The sequence below is a fragment of the Megalobrama amblycephala genome, linkage group LG9, assembly GCF_018812025.1.
Source record: "Megalobrama amblycephala isolate DHTTF-2021 linkage group LG9, ASM1881202v1, whole genome shotgun sequence".
Lineage (NCBI taxonomy): Eukaryota > Metazoa > Chordata > Actinopteri > Cypriniformes > Xenocyprididae > Megalobrama > Megalobrama amblycephala.
The window spans coordinates 21,004,389-21,022,974 of record NC_063052.1 but is presented as its reverse complement, the minus strand read 5'-3'; the positions used below and the strand labels follow the sequence as shown (position 1 = coordinate 21,022,974).

The following is an 18,586-nucleotide window of genomic DNA, read 5'->3' as shown; positions in this document are numbered from 1 at the left end:
ATTTGGCACATTATTATGGTCAAAACGACATTGTACTTCAACAAAAATACTTTACAGCTCCCTTTATCAGTCCATTCAAATGTTTAAAATACATAGACACAATATACAATATTGTTTAACTAATGTTAAACAAAGGGCGCAGGTTGCACAACCTACTCCTCCTTGATTGTCTTGTTAAGATGACGCAGAAGTGCGTTCCAAAAAAAGAGTTTTTTTGACCCCTACACCCTTCATCCCTTTGAAGCTCTCACTTCGGAGGGTAAACCCTTTGAAGGGATTAGGGCATATGAGCCCTTCCGAATGAAATGCAGGGTTTCACTTTCGCGATCAAAGGAAAAGCAGAAAGGGGAAGCAGAACCTTCTAATAATGGAATAAATTAAGACAGTTATATACCGTTATCAGCATATTATGTTGAAATTTGTCTCTGAGAGAATATGCTCCGTTAATGCAGCGTCAGACAGCTCTGTCACTTTTTTTTTTTTTTTTTTTTTGCACTGTGCATGTGCCCAGAGACTTCTGAATACGATTGAGAAAGTAGTCGGATTCAAGCATTTACATGGCCATTTTTTGCTGTTGGATCGGATTTGAAAAGGATTAATCCAAGCCTTCCAATACGATCGAAATTTCATTCGGATCAAGCTCAATCGGATCAATTAAGGTGTTTACATGATTGAGCCGTAAATCCAATTACAAATGGATTATTTGGGTGCATGTAAATGTAGCCACTGATAGGCTGCCACCTGTGCAATAAGTCCATTCATAAAATTTCCTCACTACTAAATATTCCACGGTTAACTGTTAGTGGTATCATAACAAAGTGGAAGCAATTGCTGCTGAGGCGCACAGTGCGCAGAAGTCGCCAACTTTCTGCAGAGTCAATAGCTACAGACCTCCAAACTTCGTGTGGCCTTCAGATTAGCTCAAGAACAGAGCTTCATGGAATGGCTTTCCATGGCTGAGCAGCTGCATCCAAGCCTCACATCACCAAGTGCAATGCAAAATGTCGGATGCAGTGGTGTAAAGCACGCCGCCACTGGACTCTAGAGCAGCGGAGACGTGTTCTCTGGAGCGACGAATCACGTTAAGTTACGTAAGTTATATTTATGGGCTTTTTGTGTCTTTATTTGGAGAGGACAGTAGAGAGCAGACAGGAAAGCACTGGGCAGAGAGAGGGAGGCAGGATCAGCAAAGGACCTCGAGACAGGAATCGAACTCAGGTCGCCATGAACGCATTTTGTGCCATGTCGGCGCACTAACCACTAGGCTATCAGTGCTGACGGAATCATGCTTCTCTGTCTGGTGATCCGATGGACGAGTCTGAGTTTGGCAGTTGCCAGGAGAACAGTACTTGCCTGACTGCATTGTGCCAAGTGTAAAGTTTGGTGGAGGGGGGATTATGGTGTGGGGTTGTTTTTCAGGGTTTGGGCTTGGTCCCTTAGTTCCAGTGAAAGTAACTCTTAATGCTTCAGCATACCAAGATGTTTTGGACAATTTCATGCTCCCAACTTTTGGGGATGGCCCCTTCCTGTTCCAACATGACTGCGCACCAGTGCACAAAGCAAGGTCCATAAAGACATGGATGAGCAAGTTTGGTGTGGAGTAACTTGTCTGTCCTGCACAGAGTCCTGACCTCAACCCGATAGAACACCTTTGGGATAAATTAGAGTGGAGTCTGTGAGCCAGGCCTTCTCGACAACATCACTGCCTGACCTCACAAATGTGCTTCTAGAAGAATGGTCAATAATTCCCATAAACACACTCCTAAACCTTGTGGAAAGCCTTCCCAGAAGAGTTGAGGCTGTTATAGCTGCAAAGGGTGGGCCAACTCCATATTAAACCCTACAGATTAAGAATGGGATGTCATTAAAGTTCATGTGCACATAAAGGCAGGTGTCCCAAAACTTTTGGCAATATAGTGTATCTCTCAAACAAGAAAGAGACAGGCTCAAACTGGTTAAAAACAGCAGAGCACATAGGGGTGATAGATGCATCAGATGTGGTAGGTAAGATGTGTGATCTAACAGTAGCAATGTTGTCAACAAAGAAATGTAAAAAGTTTTCACACTTCAACTATCACTCACTTGCTGGCCTCCTCTCTTGAAAAGTCAACAGGAAATCAGTCACACCCCCGAGACGCTTACAAACCCCTTTTGTTAGCTGTTTGAGATAAGGAACAAAAGCATTCAAAGCATATGATTGTTTAATAAGCAAAATCAATTTCATATTCATCTTCTGCTGATGGCAAAGGAGACAGATCATCTCTCTGGCTTTAGGGTCGATCCTCTGTTGTCCAAGCGCCTTCTGTCTTCCAATCCTCTTTATGTCATGCAATGTCAATTCTAAGTTATTTTTGTTTGTTTTGGGATTTGTCAGTAGTGTTCACTTTATGTGGTTTATCAGGATATTTATCAGGATATAGGCTACAACAGATTTAATGAGAGAACTTTCAAATCATTAAAATTCAACTTTACCAATGTTTGATTTTGATTATTTGAAATCCAGTTGAAATATATAATTCATGATGTTAAACAAGTTGTCTTATTTTGTAATATATTTCTTGCAAGCATGTTTGACAGCATCCCGGGATATGAGGGAATTGTGGTCGACGGAGGTGGTAAGAAGCACAAAACAATATTAATTGCTTTCATTTTCTAGTATGTACGTTGTTATATTAGGTCATATATAATTTTTACTGCAACAATTAATAGAGCTCCTATCGTAGGAGCATACACTAACATTAAAAAAAATTGGGGGTTGGTAAGATTTATTTATTTTTTTAAATTAATCTCCTGCTAATCAAGGCTGCATTTATTTGATAAAAAATACAGTATAAACAGTAATATTGTGAAATATTATTAAAATTTCAAATATTATTTTCAATATATTTTTAAATGTAATTTATTCCTTTGATGACAAAGCTGAATTTTCAACATCATTACTCCATTCTTCAGTGTCACATGATCCTTTAGAAATCATTCTAACATGCTAATTTGCTGCTCAAGAAACATTTCTGATTATTATCAATGTTGAAAACAATTGTGCTGCTTCATATTTTTGTGATTCTTTGGTGAAGGTTTTGAAGAACAGCATTTATTTGAAATAGAAATGTATTTTTTATTTTATATTACTTTATTTAAAAAAAATCTTACTGAACCTTAAGGTAAAACAGTCAGAAATGGAAAAAAGAGCATATGATGCAGTAGTAGCTTCTAGATTTCATTCATAAAATAACAGAATTTGGATGCTGAATATGTTGCTAAACACTGGTCTCTTGTGAATGTCTCTGTTCTCTTGTAACAGGTGCATATCTTCCACCTCCAATGTCCTCTGTGCCGATGCCTGTGCCTGAACAAGCCTCCAGCCATCCAGAATGGCAGTATGTTTGGCAGTTTCAATGCAGCTTCACATTAATAAACAAAAAAATATCATGAGGGGCCGTTCACACAGAATGCATTTTTACATTTCACTCTGACCTGCGTTTCGTGTTTTTAAAGGGATAGTTCACCCAAAAATGAAAATTTGATGTTTATCTGCTTACCCCCAGTGCATCCAAGATGTAGGTGACTTTGTTTCCTCAGTAGAACACAAATGATGAATTTTAACTGCAACCGCTGCAGTCTGTCAGTGGTATAATGCAAGTCAGCGGGAACTTTGACTATAAGAGTAAATAAAAACACGACAAATCCAAATTAAACCCTGCGGCTTGTGACGACGCATTGATGTCCTAAGACACGAAACGATCGGTTTGTGCGAGAAACCGAACAGTATTTATATCATTTTTTACCTCTAAAACACCACTATGTCCAACTGCGTTCAGCATCCTGTTAGTGAGGTCAAAAAACACGTTCTGATGACGGAAGTGATGTCTCGCCCATATAGAGAATACGATTCTGACGTCACGCCGCGTTGAGTTCTGGGTAACTTCTTTGTTTATACGCCATCTTGACAGGATCGCGCAGCCTTTCCGTCATTGAGTTTAGTTCAGTAATTTGTTTTCTGTCATGATTGTGAAAAATTTCACCATTGTATGTCATTAATGCTGCATCGATAATGGTGATAGTAACTCTGATAATCGTTCTGAGAGAGAACTGGACAATGAGCAACGTTTTTTGCCTTTTCTACGTGTAAACACAGCAAGGGAAGCAGGTCGAGGAGATGACGAGAAGACGCCGGATGGCAAATCTTTTAGTAATGGCACTGATTAAACCCACTGCATATCACTCAATAAAAGAATCACATTGCTGAGTGTTTTTTGAAATTTTTGGTTTAATAATTAACATTACCTTTTGCGAGTCTGACTCTCACTACGCTCGTGAATTAGTAGAACTTGAACGGGAACATTCAAATGCTTTTAAGAATGAAGAAACGCTTAATGCACAGAGACAAACACAAAATTCTGTACATATCTGTTAAAGCATACTGTGTGGAGAATGCGTTGCGTTCATATTCAGGGCTCGTCTGCACATCTTTTAATATAATGTCATCATAATACACTAAGCCAGTGTTTTTAAAAGGTGCCCTTGCAAGGACTCACTACTAAACTGTTGACAAGCTCCTAGGGTTTTGATTTTGTTTGTCATCTGTTGAAATAAATATAAAAATACAGTGTGTTCGTGTCCGTCTGTCCGCTGACTGACCCATAATCTCTGATTCTCTGGGATCGTGGAAAGGAATATTTACAATGACAACAGTTGTAGGCCTCCTCAATATGCTCGTTTAAGCATCATTTAAACGTTTCCAACAAATAAATTAATCGATTTTTCTCAGCGTGTTGAACACATACTTTTATTTGGATATTCATATGATAGCTGAAGCAGCAGCGAGCGTCCAGTGTGCGACACGGTAAACAGATGAACATTGTAAACGAAATTCTACAAAACTTCAGTGAAAAAATTAAAAAATAAATAAAATTATCATGCAAAACTATAAAATAGCTTCTGTTCCCTGCAAACGATACCCTTAAAAATGTGAATGTTCCACTTAATGGCAGAAACAAAACAAAAGGTAAGCAAGTATCTGTATTCATTTCAGTGCAAGTAGTAGGGGGCGATCCTGTCAAAATGGCGGCGCCGCCCCAGCATGCAACACGGCATGACGTCGGTTCGTATTCTCTATACTTCAATGAGTGCGAGACATCACTTCCGTTGTCAGAGTGCGATCAGACCTCACTAACCGGATGCTGAACGAAGTTGGACATAGTGGTGTATTAGAGGTAAAAAAAATTATATAAATACTGTTCGGTTTCTCACACAAACCGATCGTTTCGTGTCTTAGGACATCAATGCGTCGTCACAAGCCGCAGGGTTTAATTTGGATTTGTCTATGGAAGTTTTTTCGACTCTTATTGTTCAAGTTCCCAATCACTCTTATTATTTGACTGACAGACGGCAGCGGTTGGAGTTAAAAATCATCATTTGTGTTCTACTGAAGAAACAAAGTCACCTACATCTTGGATGCGCTGGGGGTAAGCAGATAAACATCAAATTTTCATTTTTGGGTGAACTATCCCTTTAAAATCAAAACTGTGTTCTGTGTGAACCGGCCCTAATGTTGCAAAATTAATCAATTATGAAGCAAATTTATTTCAGCTATAAGCAGCTCTACTGAAGACAGTGCTGTCATCCAGCTGAATTCAGTTACAATTCTGTGCTCATCTGAAAGTGCCAGTGCAGTTAAATCGATTATAGTACTGTCACGATCACCTGTGAGAGTGCCCTTCAGCCACTAGAGGGCACTCCTTCCCGGACTCTCTGTTTCACCCATTTCATGGACTACATTTCCCATACACACTCCCCGGACTAATCACTATTCATCATTGCACCCAGCTGTTGTTTATTTTGTCATTAGTGTCTGTGTATTTAGTCTGAGTTGTTTCTGTCTGTTCTTGTGGTTCATTGTTGAATGTCACCCTCGAGTCTGATCCCTGGTTTTCATGTTTCCCCGTTTTGGTTTGTAGTTTCTTGTTTCTTGTTTTATGTTTGGACTGTTGTTTTGGATTCTGACCCCTGCCTGTACCCTGGATTACGCCTTATGGATTTGCCCTCAATAAACACCATTGCTGCATTTGGATCTATCTCGTCTTCATGAGTTACGTGACAGAATGAACCACCACTTAAGATCCAGCAGCATGAGGACTATTTTGTCAGGCACATGCAGGGAGCGTGTGGCTCTGCTTGGGGCAGTGATGGCGTTACGCCAGGAGGGAGAAGAGGTAGGATGCTTTGCCAAGGTCTTTTGGACGATGGCGGTGGGGCTGAGGTACAACGATGCGGCGCTGAAGGATATCTTTAATGGCTGCATTGACGATCCTCTACCTCGGTGTGAGATGGAGGGGCTACTGGACTTGGATTTCTGGAGATTCGCCGCCTATCTTCGCCACCGGGTAGATTGGGCCTCACCAAGTCAACCAGGCAGTGTGCATGCTCCTGACCATGAATCCGTCTCTGAAGTCACCGGGGAGGTGGGCACTGAGCCTCAGCTTCACCCCGGTAAAGCGAGGAGGAGGAGAAGGAAGAAGGTTTCCTTCGGACGTCAGGGCCCGGAGGCCGCTCCGGTCAGTGAGTCCGCTCCAGAGCCCACTCCGGCCAGTGAGTCCGCTCCAGAGCCCGCTCCGGCCAGTGAGTCCGCTCCAGAGCCCGCTCCGGCCAGTGAGTCCGCTCCAGAGCCCGCTCCGGCCAGTGAGTCCGCTCCAGAGCCCGCTCCGGCCAGTGAGTCCGTTCCAGAGCCCGCTCCGGCCAGTGAGTCCGTTCCAGAGCCCGCTCCGGCCAGTGAGTCCGTTCCAGAGCCCGCTCCGGCCAGTGAGTCCGTTCCAGAGCCCGCTCCGGCCAGTGAGTCCGTTCCAGAGCCCGCTCCGGCCAGTGAGTCCGTTCCAGAGCCCGCTCCGGCCAGTGAGTCCGTTCCAGAGCCCGCTCCGGCCAGTGAGTCCGTTCCAGAGCCCGCTCCGGCCAGTGAGTCCGTTCCAGAGCCCGCTCCGGCCAGTGAGTCCGTTCCAGAGCCCGCTCCGGCCAGTGAGTCCGTTCCAGAGCCCGCTCCAGCCAGTGAGTCCGTTCCAGAGCCCGCTCCAGCCAGTGAGTCCGTTCCAGAGCCCGCTCCAGCCAGTGAGTCCGTTCCAGAGCCCGCTCCAGCCAGTGAGTCCGTTCCAGAGCCCGCTCCAGCCAGTGAGTCCGTTCCAGAGCCCGCTCCAGCCAGTGAGTCCGTTCCAGAGCCCGCTCCAGCCAGTGAGTCCGTTCCAGAGCCCGCTCCAGCCAGTGAGTCCGTTCCAGAGCCCGCTCCAGCCAGTGAGTCCGTTCCAGAGCCCGCTCCAGCCAGTGAGCCCGCTCCAGCCAGTGAGCCCCTTTTGGGTGAGCCACCGCCTCACCCTCATAAGCGGAGGAGAAGGAGGAAAAGGGCTTCCTCCGTCCTACAAGGCCTGGCGACCACTCTAGTGGTTGTTCGTGGGTTCTCCAAGCGCCTTGCCCTGCCGGCGCCACCGAAGCAGCCCGAGCCCGCTGCCGTCCCAGAGCAGCCCGAGCCCGCTGCCGTCCCAGAGCAGCCCGAGCCCGCTGCCGTCCCAGAGCAGCCCGAGCCCGCTGCCGTCCCAGAGCAGGCCATTCTTCCTGAGATGGTCACGGAGCACCCTTGGTCTGCCCTGTCGCCGCCGCCGCCCAGACCTTCTGCCCTGCCTCCGCCGCCCAGACCTTCTGTCTTGCCGCCACCGCCCAGACCTTCTGTCCTGCCGCCGTCATCCAAGTCTTCTGCCCTGCCGCCACTGCCCAGGCCGTCTGAACCGTTGGAACCGGCCTGGTCAGTTCCTCCGGCACCACCCTGGCAATCAGCCAGGACTCCAGACCCGCTGGAACCGGCCTGGTCAGTTCCTCCGGCGCCACCCTGGCAATCAGCCAGGATTCCAGACCCACTGGTACCAGCCTGGTCGGTTCCTCCGGCGCCGCCCTGGCAATCAGCCAGGACTCCAGTCCTGCCAGTATCCGCCTGGTCAGTTCCTCCAGCACCGCCCTGGCGTTCAGTGGAGCACCCGGGATCTGGCCCACCATCCCTCCCCCTGATCCTCCTCCAGTCCACCTCCCTCCTGAGTTGTTTGTGTTTTTGTTTTTTCGGATGGAGCGTCTGGTAGCCGCTCCTTTAAGGGGGGGTAATGTCACGATCACCTGTGAGAGTGCCCTTCAGCCACTAGAGGGCACTCCTTCCCGGACTCTCTGTTTCACCCATTTCATGGACTACATTTCCCATACACACTCCCCGGACTAATCACTATTCATCATTGCACCCAGCTGTTGTTTATTTTGTCATTAGTGTCTGTGTATTTAGTCTGAGTTGTTTCTGTCTGTTCTTGTGGTTCATTGTTGAATGTCACCCTCGAGTCTGATCCCTGGTTTTCATGTTTCCCCGTTTTGGTTTGTAGTTTCTTGTTTCTTGTTTTATGTTTGGACTGTTTTGGATTCTGACCCCTGCCTGTACTCTGGATTACGCCTTATGGATTTGCCCTCAATAAACACCATTGCTGCATTTGGATCTATCTCGTCTTCATGAGTTACGTGACAAGTACTGAATATGAATTAAAGTACTTTTTATAGATTAAAGAGACTAATCATAACCAGAGGTCTCTGTGTTTCAGATGTCTTCATTTCTCAACTGACTCCAGTTGCATGTTCATAATGCATGTAATTCAACACGCATGTCTGTTAATAATTTCTTTTTAGCAACAACATTCCTTCCATCTCAGAGGGAAGAGCGTGTGCAGCTTTTGCAGATTACGTCTCCAGCAAGTGCTGCTATAGTTCTGCCCCTGTCAGAGATGGCGTTATAACCAACATGGAGTCCTTTAAGACCTACAGGGTGACCTACAATAAATAATTTCCATTTTAAGCATAGTGATACTATCATTCTGTGTATCAGTAGACCTGCATAAATCTGATATTGTTTTGGCGTTATAGAGCTGAATGTGGTTAGCAATATTCATATGAGGTCTGTCTTTTTGTTCTGCTTCTGTTCTCAGTATCGTTTGGAGACATTCACAGAGTACAGATCTACTGAATGTTGTCAGGAGCCTTACACAGGTACCGAAAGTCAGTCGAGTCTATCATTAGTAGTGCTTGATTATTTAGGCAAGCATCACCATCACTATTGCTAATACTTGAGATTAGAGATTTAATCTCTAGACCTCTATGTATTAAACTATGCTGTGCTTTTTGTGATATACAGATATGATTGATATCTCATATTGTGCAGCTTATTGAGGAAATCTGTGCTATTAGAAAATGAAAAAAAAAATGTGAAAGAAAAATCCCTTGGACTTACATAGGAGGGACTATATAGGGACAGAATATCATAAGCTATGTTTCCATTAACCTATTTTTCTGTGAAAGTTGGGTTATCGTATAAAACAATGCTGGATGGTATCGCCAAGATGCGCAGAGCCGCAGACATGCACATAATACATGCACAAGATAGAGGCACTTTTACTGAATAAACCCCTTGATGCACAATAAAAAAACTCATGTGACTTTGCCTCAACAGGGGATGTGTTTGGATGACTGAACTAACCAGGGAACTAATCTTATTGCACAGCATCTCAAATGTTGGTTTGATCATTCTGAAATGCCTGAGCCAAAGTTTGTCATCAAAATGATTTGGTATAATTTCCTCCCAGAACAGTTTCTCAGGATTGCAAAACCTGATTTCACCAATATGTTCAACATTTCAATCAGATTTGAAGTTTACAGTTTATGTGAAGTTATGGGTAGGATTAGGTTTAGGGGTAGGGATATGGTTATGATTAAATTTTCGGACCGGAATGTTGTTCCAGGATCAACAAAATATGTCAACCCGAGGAAACCCGTCAGCAAAATCAGGACGTGCCATGATTGTGTTCCCAAACACCAGGCATCTGCCTCTGAATGCAAGATAACATGACAGCATTTATTGCGTTTCATCTGTCAGTCAATTTTTACCACAGACATTTTGCACCAATTTCCAAGGAGACTCTAGTAGGGCTGCCCTCGACTAAAGTTTTTTCTGGTCGACTAGTCTTTCATTTTAAATGATTAGTCGACTAATCGTACGTTCATTAATAAACCATATAAATCATAAAAAAGAGCCTTTAATGCCTAAATAGTCTAATCAGTGCTCAAGCGCACACATAAATCTTGCCACAGCACACCGACAGAAATAATGATTATGAATACGTCTGGGAAAGCAGCAAGTAGACTGCTTCAACATTTTAATAATTAATTTATAAAGTAGTGTTTTCTGTGTTTTTGGCTGCAATGAAGTTGACGATGCTGATGCTGTCATCTCCGCAGTAGTGGACGTGCCTATATCCATGTTTTATACTGATTACATAACCTGAGAATATTTGTTTTCCATTTGAGTTGTTTCATTTAAAAGTAGACATTTCACTTTCTAAAGATATATTTTTCATGTCTGTGAGGCAAGTTTACATAGAGTTAAGGTTCTTTTTTTTTTGCTGTGCTCAAGTTCACAGAGAGAGATGGCAGAAAGTGCACCCTGTTTGCTTTCATTATTTTACAAAAGCACAATGTTTTGTTATTGTGAGTGAGCGCACACACAAATAAAAGTAGACCCTTCACAGATGCAAAAGATGTATTACTCTTATCTGTATGACCAAAAATTATGGAGTATTTTAAAGGGTTAGCTCACCCAAAAATGAAAATAATGTTATTTATTACTCACCCTCATGCCGTTCCACATCCGTAAGTCCTTTGTTAATCTTCGGAACACAAATTAAGATATTTTAGTTGAAATCCGATGGCTCAGTGAGGTCTCCATAGCCAGCAATGACATTTCCTCTCTCAAGATCCATTAATGTATTAAAAACATATTTAAATCAGTTCATGTGAGTACAGTGGTTCAATATTAATATTATAAAGCGACGAGAATATTTTTGCTGTGCCAAAAAAAACAACAAAATAACGACTTATTTAGTGATGGCTGATTTCAAAACACTGATTCAGGAAGGTTTGGAGTGTTATGATTCTTCTGCGACACGCTGATTCATAACGCTCCAAAGCTTCCTGAAGCAGTGTTTTGAAATCGGCCATTACTATATAAGTCCTTTTTTTTTTTTTTTTTTTTTTTTTTTTTGGCGCACCAAAAATATTCTCGTCACTTTATAATATTAATATTGAACCACTGTACTCACATGAACTGATTTAAATATGTTTTTAGTACCTTTATGGATCTTGAGAGAGGAAATGTCATTGCTCCCTATGCAGGCCTCACAGAGCCATCGGATTTCAACAAAAATACTAATTCGCGTTCCGAAGATTATATGAGGGTGAGTAATAAATGACAGAATTTTAGTTTTTGGGTGAACTAATCCTTTAAGTGCAAGTGATCGCACCGGCGCCTCCATGTTAGCTGTCATGCAGTAAGTGAGCTACTATTCAGCTTTCACACTTTTTCACACATAGACAGCTGTTAATGATCTGTCCGTCACAATCTGTGTGACTTCGCCACTTCCTGTGGATTTTTTTTTCCTGCGACTAAGCAACTAATAAAATTTTGGACAACTAAGCCTCTTCTCGTTGACTAACAGTTAGTTGACTATTAGGGGGCAGCCCTAGATTCTAGAGACTATGGAGACTCTGGGATCGGCTTTTTTGACTTGGGCCAGTAAGCAACCACCCATAACATCCTAGTAATGAGTTAAAACCACATCACATTATAGCAACAGGTTTTGTGCAGTTCAAATTTGTTGAAATTATTAGTTCCACATCTAAACCTTGTTCCCTGGCTAAATCATCGTCTAAACTCTTTTGCAGGGCAGCACATCGATGCCGGGATTCAGCGTGCTCCTGGACCGTGGGAGATTGCAGCTCAACCTCCGTCCTACTTTACTGAGCACAAGGAGACCATTAGAGTGCCTTACACTTCCTCAGTCAAGGTTTGATCACTCAAGATCCACAAGAAGGGCCAATACAAACAACAGAGTGTGCAGCAACTACTGTATCAGAACATTTCTATATGAAACATCACTATCTATGGAGCTTTGGCAGCACTTCATTTTAAAGTGCCCCTATTATGCTATTTTAAAGGTTCCTCATTTTGTTTTAAAGTGTTTCATCCGAAGATAAAAAAACACTTTAATTTTCTTATAATATACAATGCAGCATCACCTCTTCACTCACAGTGTCTGAAACCGGTTTGATCAAGGTTTCAGTCTCTCTAAACCCCTCCTTTCTGAGAGCCTACTCTGCTCTGATTGGTCAGATGGCCCAGTCTGTTGTGATTAGTCTATCACTTGCAGCACGTGTCAGAAACAATTTCAACGTGTCATATCTCAATTTCAGTTGCGGAGGCTTCCTCAGCACTTGTATACACAGTGATACGAACAGTAATGAAGGCACTGGTTTTATCCAGTTCCTTCAGAAGTGCATGCAAAGTGGATTTGCTGAAAACTGCTTCTTCTCGATATGTCGACATCACAAATCAAACTGTTCCAGGCCTCAGCTACAACTCATAGACTGTAAAAAAATATGTACGTAGTGTCCATGACGTCACCCGTGGATTTCTGAAGAGCATTTTTGAAGCGAAAAAGCAGCCGTTGCCATTTTGGCAGCGCGTCATCGTGCGTCATGGATAACTGAAAGTGGGCAAAGAGGCGGGATGTGGTTGGAACTGAAGCGCCTGGTTGCTGAAACAATGCCCACCTATCACGACGTGATAAGTTATGTCATTATAAATTTCTAAAGGTTTACTGTCAATCTATGGTGTCTTTTTTACGATATACTGTAGCTGCTCCAGCACCAGTAATATTGTAATTTGTGTTGGGTGTGCAAATGACAACATGCAAAATCAGAACGGGACTCCATATGTTTATAATGAAATAGCGATCGTGAGATGAATCCAATCTGTCGACCTTGGGTAAAATGTCTATGAGCGTCCATTGAAAAAACAAACAACAATATATTGTCCATTGTTTGCATCAAATTTCTTCTGAATGATCTGCTCTCCATCATCGTTCTTCAAGAAATTATGCAATCTGAGCAGCATTTATGTTGTAAAACTCTCATAAAAAAATGAGCCCGTGTATAATTTTTCAAAATTGCGCAGCAGGTTTAGTTATAATATCCACAGCAGTGCTGCTGTGTCTTTAGAGGCATATTCTCCAGCCATTGCCATTGTAGTAAATCTGGCGGACAAAACTTTTAGCCAATGCCAAGGCAATCCAATAACGTGTGTTCTGTTTATCTTCCGCATATGTGCACATCTACAAAGACGTAATGTTACATCTGTCTCGACCATAGGCACAGCAAGCCATATTATTTGATAATTGTATGAAATAATCCAAAAAAAGCACAAACCCAGCAGAGATGCCAAGTTGAGCGGCTGGAATTAGCTGAGGTGACGGCTCACAGACAGCAGCGCAATCCACCTGTCACTCAAGTGGCCACGCCCTTAATTATGCAGAACTTTTAAGCTTAATATAATTTAAACGGATGAGTTATAAAAAAATTCACCCCCCTCATAGTTGTCATGAAGGGCAAAATTAGGTGTATAGGCCAAAACCACAATTTGTACCATGCTGTAAATATGTTTTTTTTTTTTTTTTTCTGCTGTAAAGTTGGGCATTTTAACATGGGACTCAATGAGATTCTGCTCTCTTTTGGAGCCTGTCCCTAGCGGCCTGTCGATGAATCGCAGTTTAAGTCACTTCCGTATTGGCTTCAAGAGAAACTGGGGAGGTTGCTGCTTGCTACATCTACAGTGTTTGAGGGTCAAAGATGTTCATGGCCAGCCAATGAAGACCATATAGGCTTGCATTATGCAAATGTGTTACAGTCCTGACAGTCCTAATAATTTACTCACCACCATGTCATCCAAGATGGACATGTCCTTCTCTCTTCAGTCGAAAAGAAATTAAGGTTTTTGATGAAAACATTCCAGGATATTTCTCCATATAGTGGACTTTGATGGCCTCCAAATGGTTGAAGGTCAAAATTACAGTTTCATTGCAGCTTCAAAAAGTTCTACACGATCCCAGACAAGGAATAAGGGTCTTATCTAGAGAAACCATCGATCATTTTCTAAAAAAAAATGTTAAATTATATACGTTTTAACCATAAATGCTCATCTTGAACTAGCTCTCTTCTTCTTCCTCTCTATTAGAATTCCGGCAGTGTAGACACTGCTAAGTGTATTACTGCCCTCCACAGGTCAAAGTTTGAACTAATTGTTATATACTTGCACTAGCATATTGTATATGACAATTTAATTCAAACTTTGACCTGAGGAGTGTCTACACTGCCGGAATTCTAATAGAGAAGAAGAAGAAGAGAGCTAGTTCAAGATGAGCATTTATGGTTAAAATGTATCAAATTTTATTATTATTATTTTTTTTTTAGAAAATGAGTGATGGTTTCTCTAGATAAGACCCTTATTTCTCGTCTGGGATCGTGTAGAATGCTTTGAAGCTGCAATGAAACTGTAATTTTGACCTTCAACTGTTTGGAGGCCATTGAAGTCCACTATGTGGAGAAAAATCCTGGAATGTTTTCATCAAAAACCTTAATTTCTTTTCGACTGAAGACAGAAAGACATGAACATCTTGGATGACATGGGTATGAGTAAATTATCAGGAAATTTTAATTTGAAAGTGAACTAATCCTTTAAGAAGATGTAATTTACAGGAAAGTAATTTGTTTCTTGTTGTATCCTAGAAATGTAACCCGTGCAGTGGATTGGGAAGAAACCCCTGTTCTTCTTGCACTGGAACTGGAAGCGTAAGTGAAGTCTTGACTGGCCAGGCTGCCTGCATACCAGGCTTTTTATTATTCACTGAATTTTTTTTTTGGAGTACATGGTTATAGGAGGTCATATTATGGGATATAAAACTAGAGACTCTTTTATTTGTGTCTTTATGCAGAAAGTGTGCTCTGGGTGTAACGGATCTGGTCAATGTCCTGATAACGAGTCCTGCAATAAATGTGACAATAGTGGACGTGAAAAGTAAGTCTGCCATTCTCCATAAGCTGTAGTAACTCTTTGTATGTTTCTAGCTTTTTATAAAATGACAGATACTTAAACCACTTTCTTTCGCTTGTGTTTGACAAACATTAAAAGTAACAAGGCCTGAGCTGCCCAAATTGAATAAAATGCAGAGTAATGAATGACCAAAAGCTAGCGTCTCCAGGAAAATAATGTGCATGCATTAATATATTAAGATTATGCAGAATGCATGCAAACAGAAATATTCCAATAGCTGTAGAGCATGTAAAGGGCTGAAAACATTCTACGACATAAAATGAAGTATATGTGATGTCATGAAAAAATTAGAGAGAATTTTGAGAACACAACATATCAATTTGTCTTTTTTTATTTAAAAAATATGAATACTCAATAATTCAATAAATTATTGATCTCTGTTTATGGCCTCGCCCACTGATCTGGTAACTCCTATTACTGTCCTGCAGAGACCTGTACTTGGTTTGTCTGTCTCATTTCAGATGTAGTTCATGTAGCGGCAGCGGCTTCCACAAGTGTGACACATGTGATGGAAAGGGACAGATACTCACTTTCATAAATCTCAAAGTCAAATGGTATTATATTATATTCACTGATAATACTAACCCTGTACACTCTGTCAAAATGAACTTTTTCATTCTGAAAGCTAGTTTATTCCCCCCATTTTTAGGAGCACTGAGAGGGATGATTTCATTGCGCAAGATTTGAGTGGTCTGAGACCGGAAAAGCTGGGGAAGGTTTCAGGGAAGGAGCTCTTCAGCAACGCCCAGATGACGGTAATAACATATTTGCAGACAGTTAAAGATAAAAGAAATAATAATAAAGAGGCTGAAGTTGATAAAAGTGGCTATATTGTAGGTCTATCCAGTGCTGGGTTTCCCTGATGTTTCTGTTGCACAAGCATCTGAGCGTTTAATAATGGACCATCAGGTGAAATATACCAAGAACTCCCGCATATTACAGCAGGTATCTGTTGTGTTTTATTCATTTTTAATGTATAATTTGTACATTTTCCATATAGAAAAAATAATAATGCTAAATTTTGCTATGTAATTATTAGTCTTTTGACAGTAGAAATTTGGTCACGTAAACTGGTGTGCATGTCAACATGATACCACAATACTGATGAAACCTAAATCTGTTTCTGTAATTCAATATTTCCTTGTTCCAGAGACAGACAATCGAGCTCATTACCATAACAAGGGTGAACTACACTTGGAAAGAGAAGCCCTATGTTTACTATGTGTATGGAAATGAGTTGAAAGTGAACGCTGATGACTATCCTGCCACCTGCTGCTGTTCTGTGATGTGACATCCAACAATCATCATCTCAAACCTGAAACAAAAAGAAAACCCATACAAAATGTCTATTATACACAAGGGCCTGGTTTCCCAGATGGGGTTTAGATTAAGCCAGGATTAGGCCTTAGTTTAATTAGCACATTTGAGTAGCTTTTATAAACATGTCTTAGAAAAAACATTACTGGTGTGCATATTGAGACAAAACAATGGCATTTACATATATTTTAAGATCATGTCAGAGCAAATTGCTTTCAGTTAAAACAGCTCAAACATGCATTTTATATCCTGGGACTAGATTTAAATCATCTGTAAAACCATGGGCGGAAGTTCACAACTGTTAATGGTTATCTTGCAGATATTTTTAATATCCCATCTTACTAGACATAATGCTAGTATTGCCTGCAGCAAATTTTATGTAATGAAAAAATGAAGAGTTAATTTGCAAAAACTCAATTTTTATTAATTCTCATAAGTTTTGTATTGTGAATTTCAAGTAATATCAAGCAAACTGCAGTTAGGTTGTTTTGATTAAGTAATAGGCTAATAACTCCAAAAAATACAGGTAACTTACAAAATTAAAGTCCGTTGAAAGTATGTTTTTTATATATATATATATTTTTTCTTAGCAAAAGCAGATAACTCAACATTTCAGTTAAACAAAACCCAAGTAATTGCTTTGTAATTGCATTTAAAACACACTCAAACACACGTATGTAGTACACAAACGCACACACTCACACAGATCGGCACACACCTTTTTACAGTCTATGGCGCACACACAGGCATGCGCATACACACACACACGCGCGCGCGCGCGCGCGCAAAAGGACAACCAAGGGTTTAGCATGTAAGACGTGTATGGTGTACAAGGATTTGCAGAAGTCGAAATTATAAATCCTCGATCACATTTAGTCTGCTTTGACGAAACTTCCCTCAGCTACCGCGTCTTTTTGAAGTGACTAGAAGCCTTGTCACATGACCTGAATGCTGCGCGCTGATTCGCTAAAACGGACTTATCAACAACAAGGGCGCTTGTTGTAAACGTGAACTCGCGATGCCTTGACAGTGGATAAAACATAATCTACTAGTGTATTACTAATAATATAATTTTTCGCTTTAAAGCTTTTTGCAATGAGTTATGTACCTCTCTCCATGCCTCTCTCTCTCTCAAAAAAAAAAAAAAAAAAAAAAAGTCTATGTATCTATGTAAAAAAAAAAAGAATATGTATTACATCCTACTTTTAACATTATTTTTCTTTACCACAACTCAAATTCTCATATTCATTACGTTGTTAATCTTTTTATGATACTTGTCAAATTTTGTATTCATTTTTTTTTTTTTTTTTTTTTGGGTAAGATTCCACTGCTGTCATTTTTTTTTCCGGTAGACTAATTCCTGTTTTGTCGTTGATGGGCATAAAACAACAAAAAATATTTGAAAAGACAGATAGCTTTCAATGTTTAACCTTGTATATTTATTTACAAATATTTTTCTCTTTTGCCATTACAGAAATGAATTAGTATATGTTATTTTTAAAATAATAAATACATCACTGATAAATACCAATGATAACAATAAACAAATCTGTCAACCCAAAGATCAACCATTTACATTGTTTTACTCTGACAAATACGATAATATTCTATTCAGATATATTATTTTATTGACAACTAGAATAATTTAGGCTGTATCTAGCCAGCCTAACTATGAAGCTAAACTACCCTGGTATTTAACCTTATCTGTACATGGAACATAGAATCTGATTAATTTGTAATTAGGTAAAATGTTCACCAACTTGACCACCAACTTGTCCAGGCTGGAAGACCAGTTTGACTACATAATCCAGGTTGGGAGACAAACTAAAACCAGCTGAACCCCAGCTAACCCAGGGTGCTTGGGAGACTAGCTTGACCAGCTAAGCTAGGCTGGGAGACCAGTTTAAACCATCTGAACACTAGCTAACACAGGCTGGGAGATCAGATTGACCAGCTACTTCCAGCTTAAACCAGCTAAGACCAGCCAACCAGCTTAGTCTGGTTTTAGCTGGATTTTTCAGCATAAATCATAGTGTATTTTGAAAAACAACCTAGCGCTAATCGTATGAATTACAGGGGAATTGCCAGCTCGTTGTGATGAAATATTGTCAAATGTTATTTTCTTATTTATCTAGAATGGTAATGTGTCTCTCACTTGGCATTCTCAGAAAAAGTTGTAATACGTTGTATTAAATTATTAAATTGTATTAAATTATAAAAATGTATTAGATATCAGTAATAGATATGTCTTACAATAATAAACTT

At 40.9% G+C, this 18,586-nt stretch overlaps 1 protein-coding gene across 1 annotated transcript; it reads left to right on the top strand.

Moving 5' to 3' along the window:
* Positions 1 to 1,831: 1,831 nt before the first annotated feature.
* Positions 1,832 to 18,524, top strand: LOC125275262 (protein SSUH2 homolog). Its single transcript, XM_048202055.1, has 11 exons — positions 1,832 to 2,615; positions 3,302 to 3,377; positions 8,698 to 8,833; positions 8,994 to 9,054; positions 11,782 to 11,903; positions 14,680 to 14,742; positions 14,886 to 14,968; positions 15,466 to 15,558; positions 15,654 to 15,759; positions 15,842 to 15,949; positions 16,155 to 18,524. The coding sequence occupies exons 1-11, from the start codon at positions 2,567 to 2,569 to the stop codon at positions 16,293 to 16,295; spliced, it is 1,038 nt and encodes a 345-aa protein (XP_048058012.1). The 5' UTR covers positions 1,832 to 2,566; the 3' UTR covers positions 16,296 to 18,524.
* Positions 18,525 to 18,586: the final 62 nt, after the last annotated feature.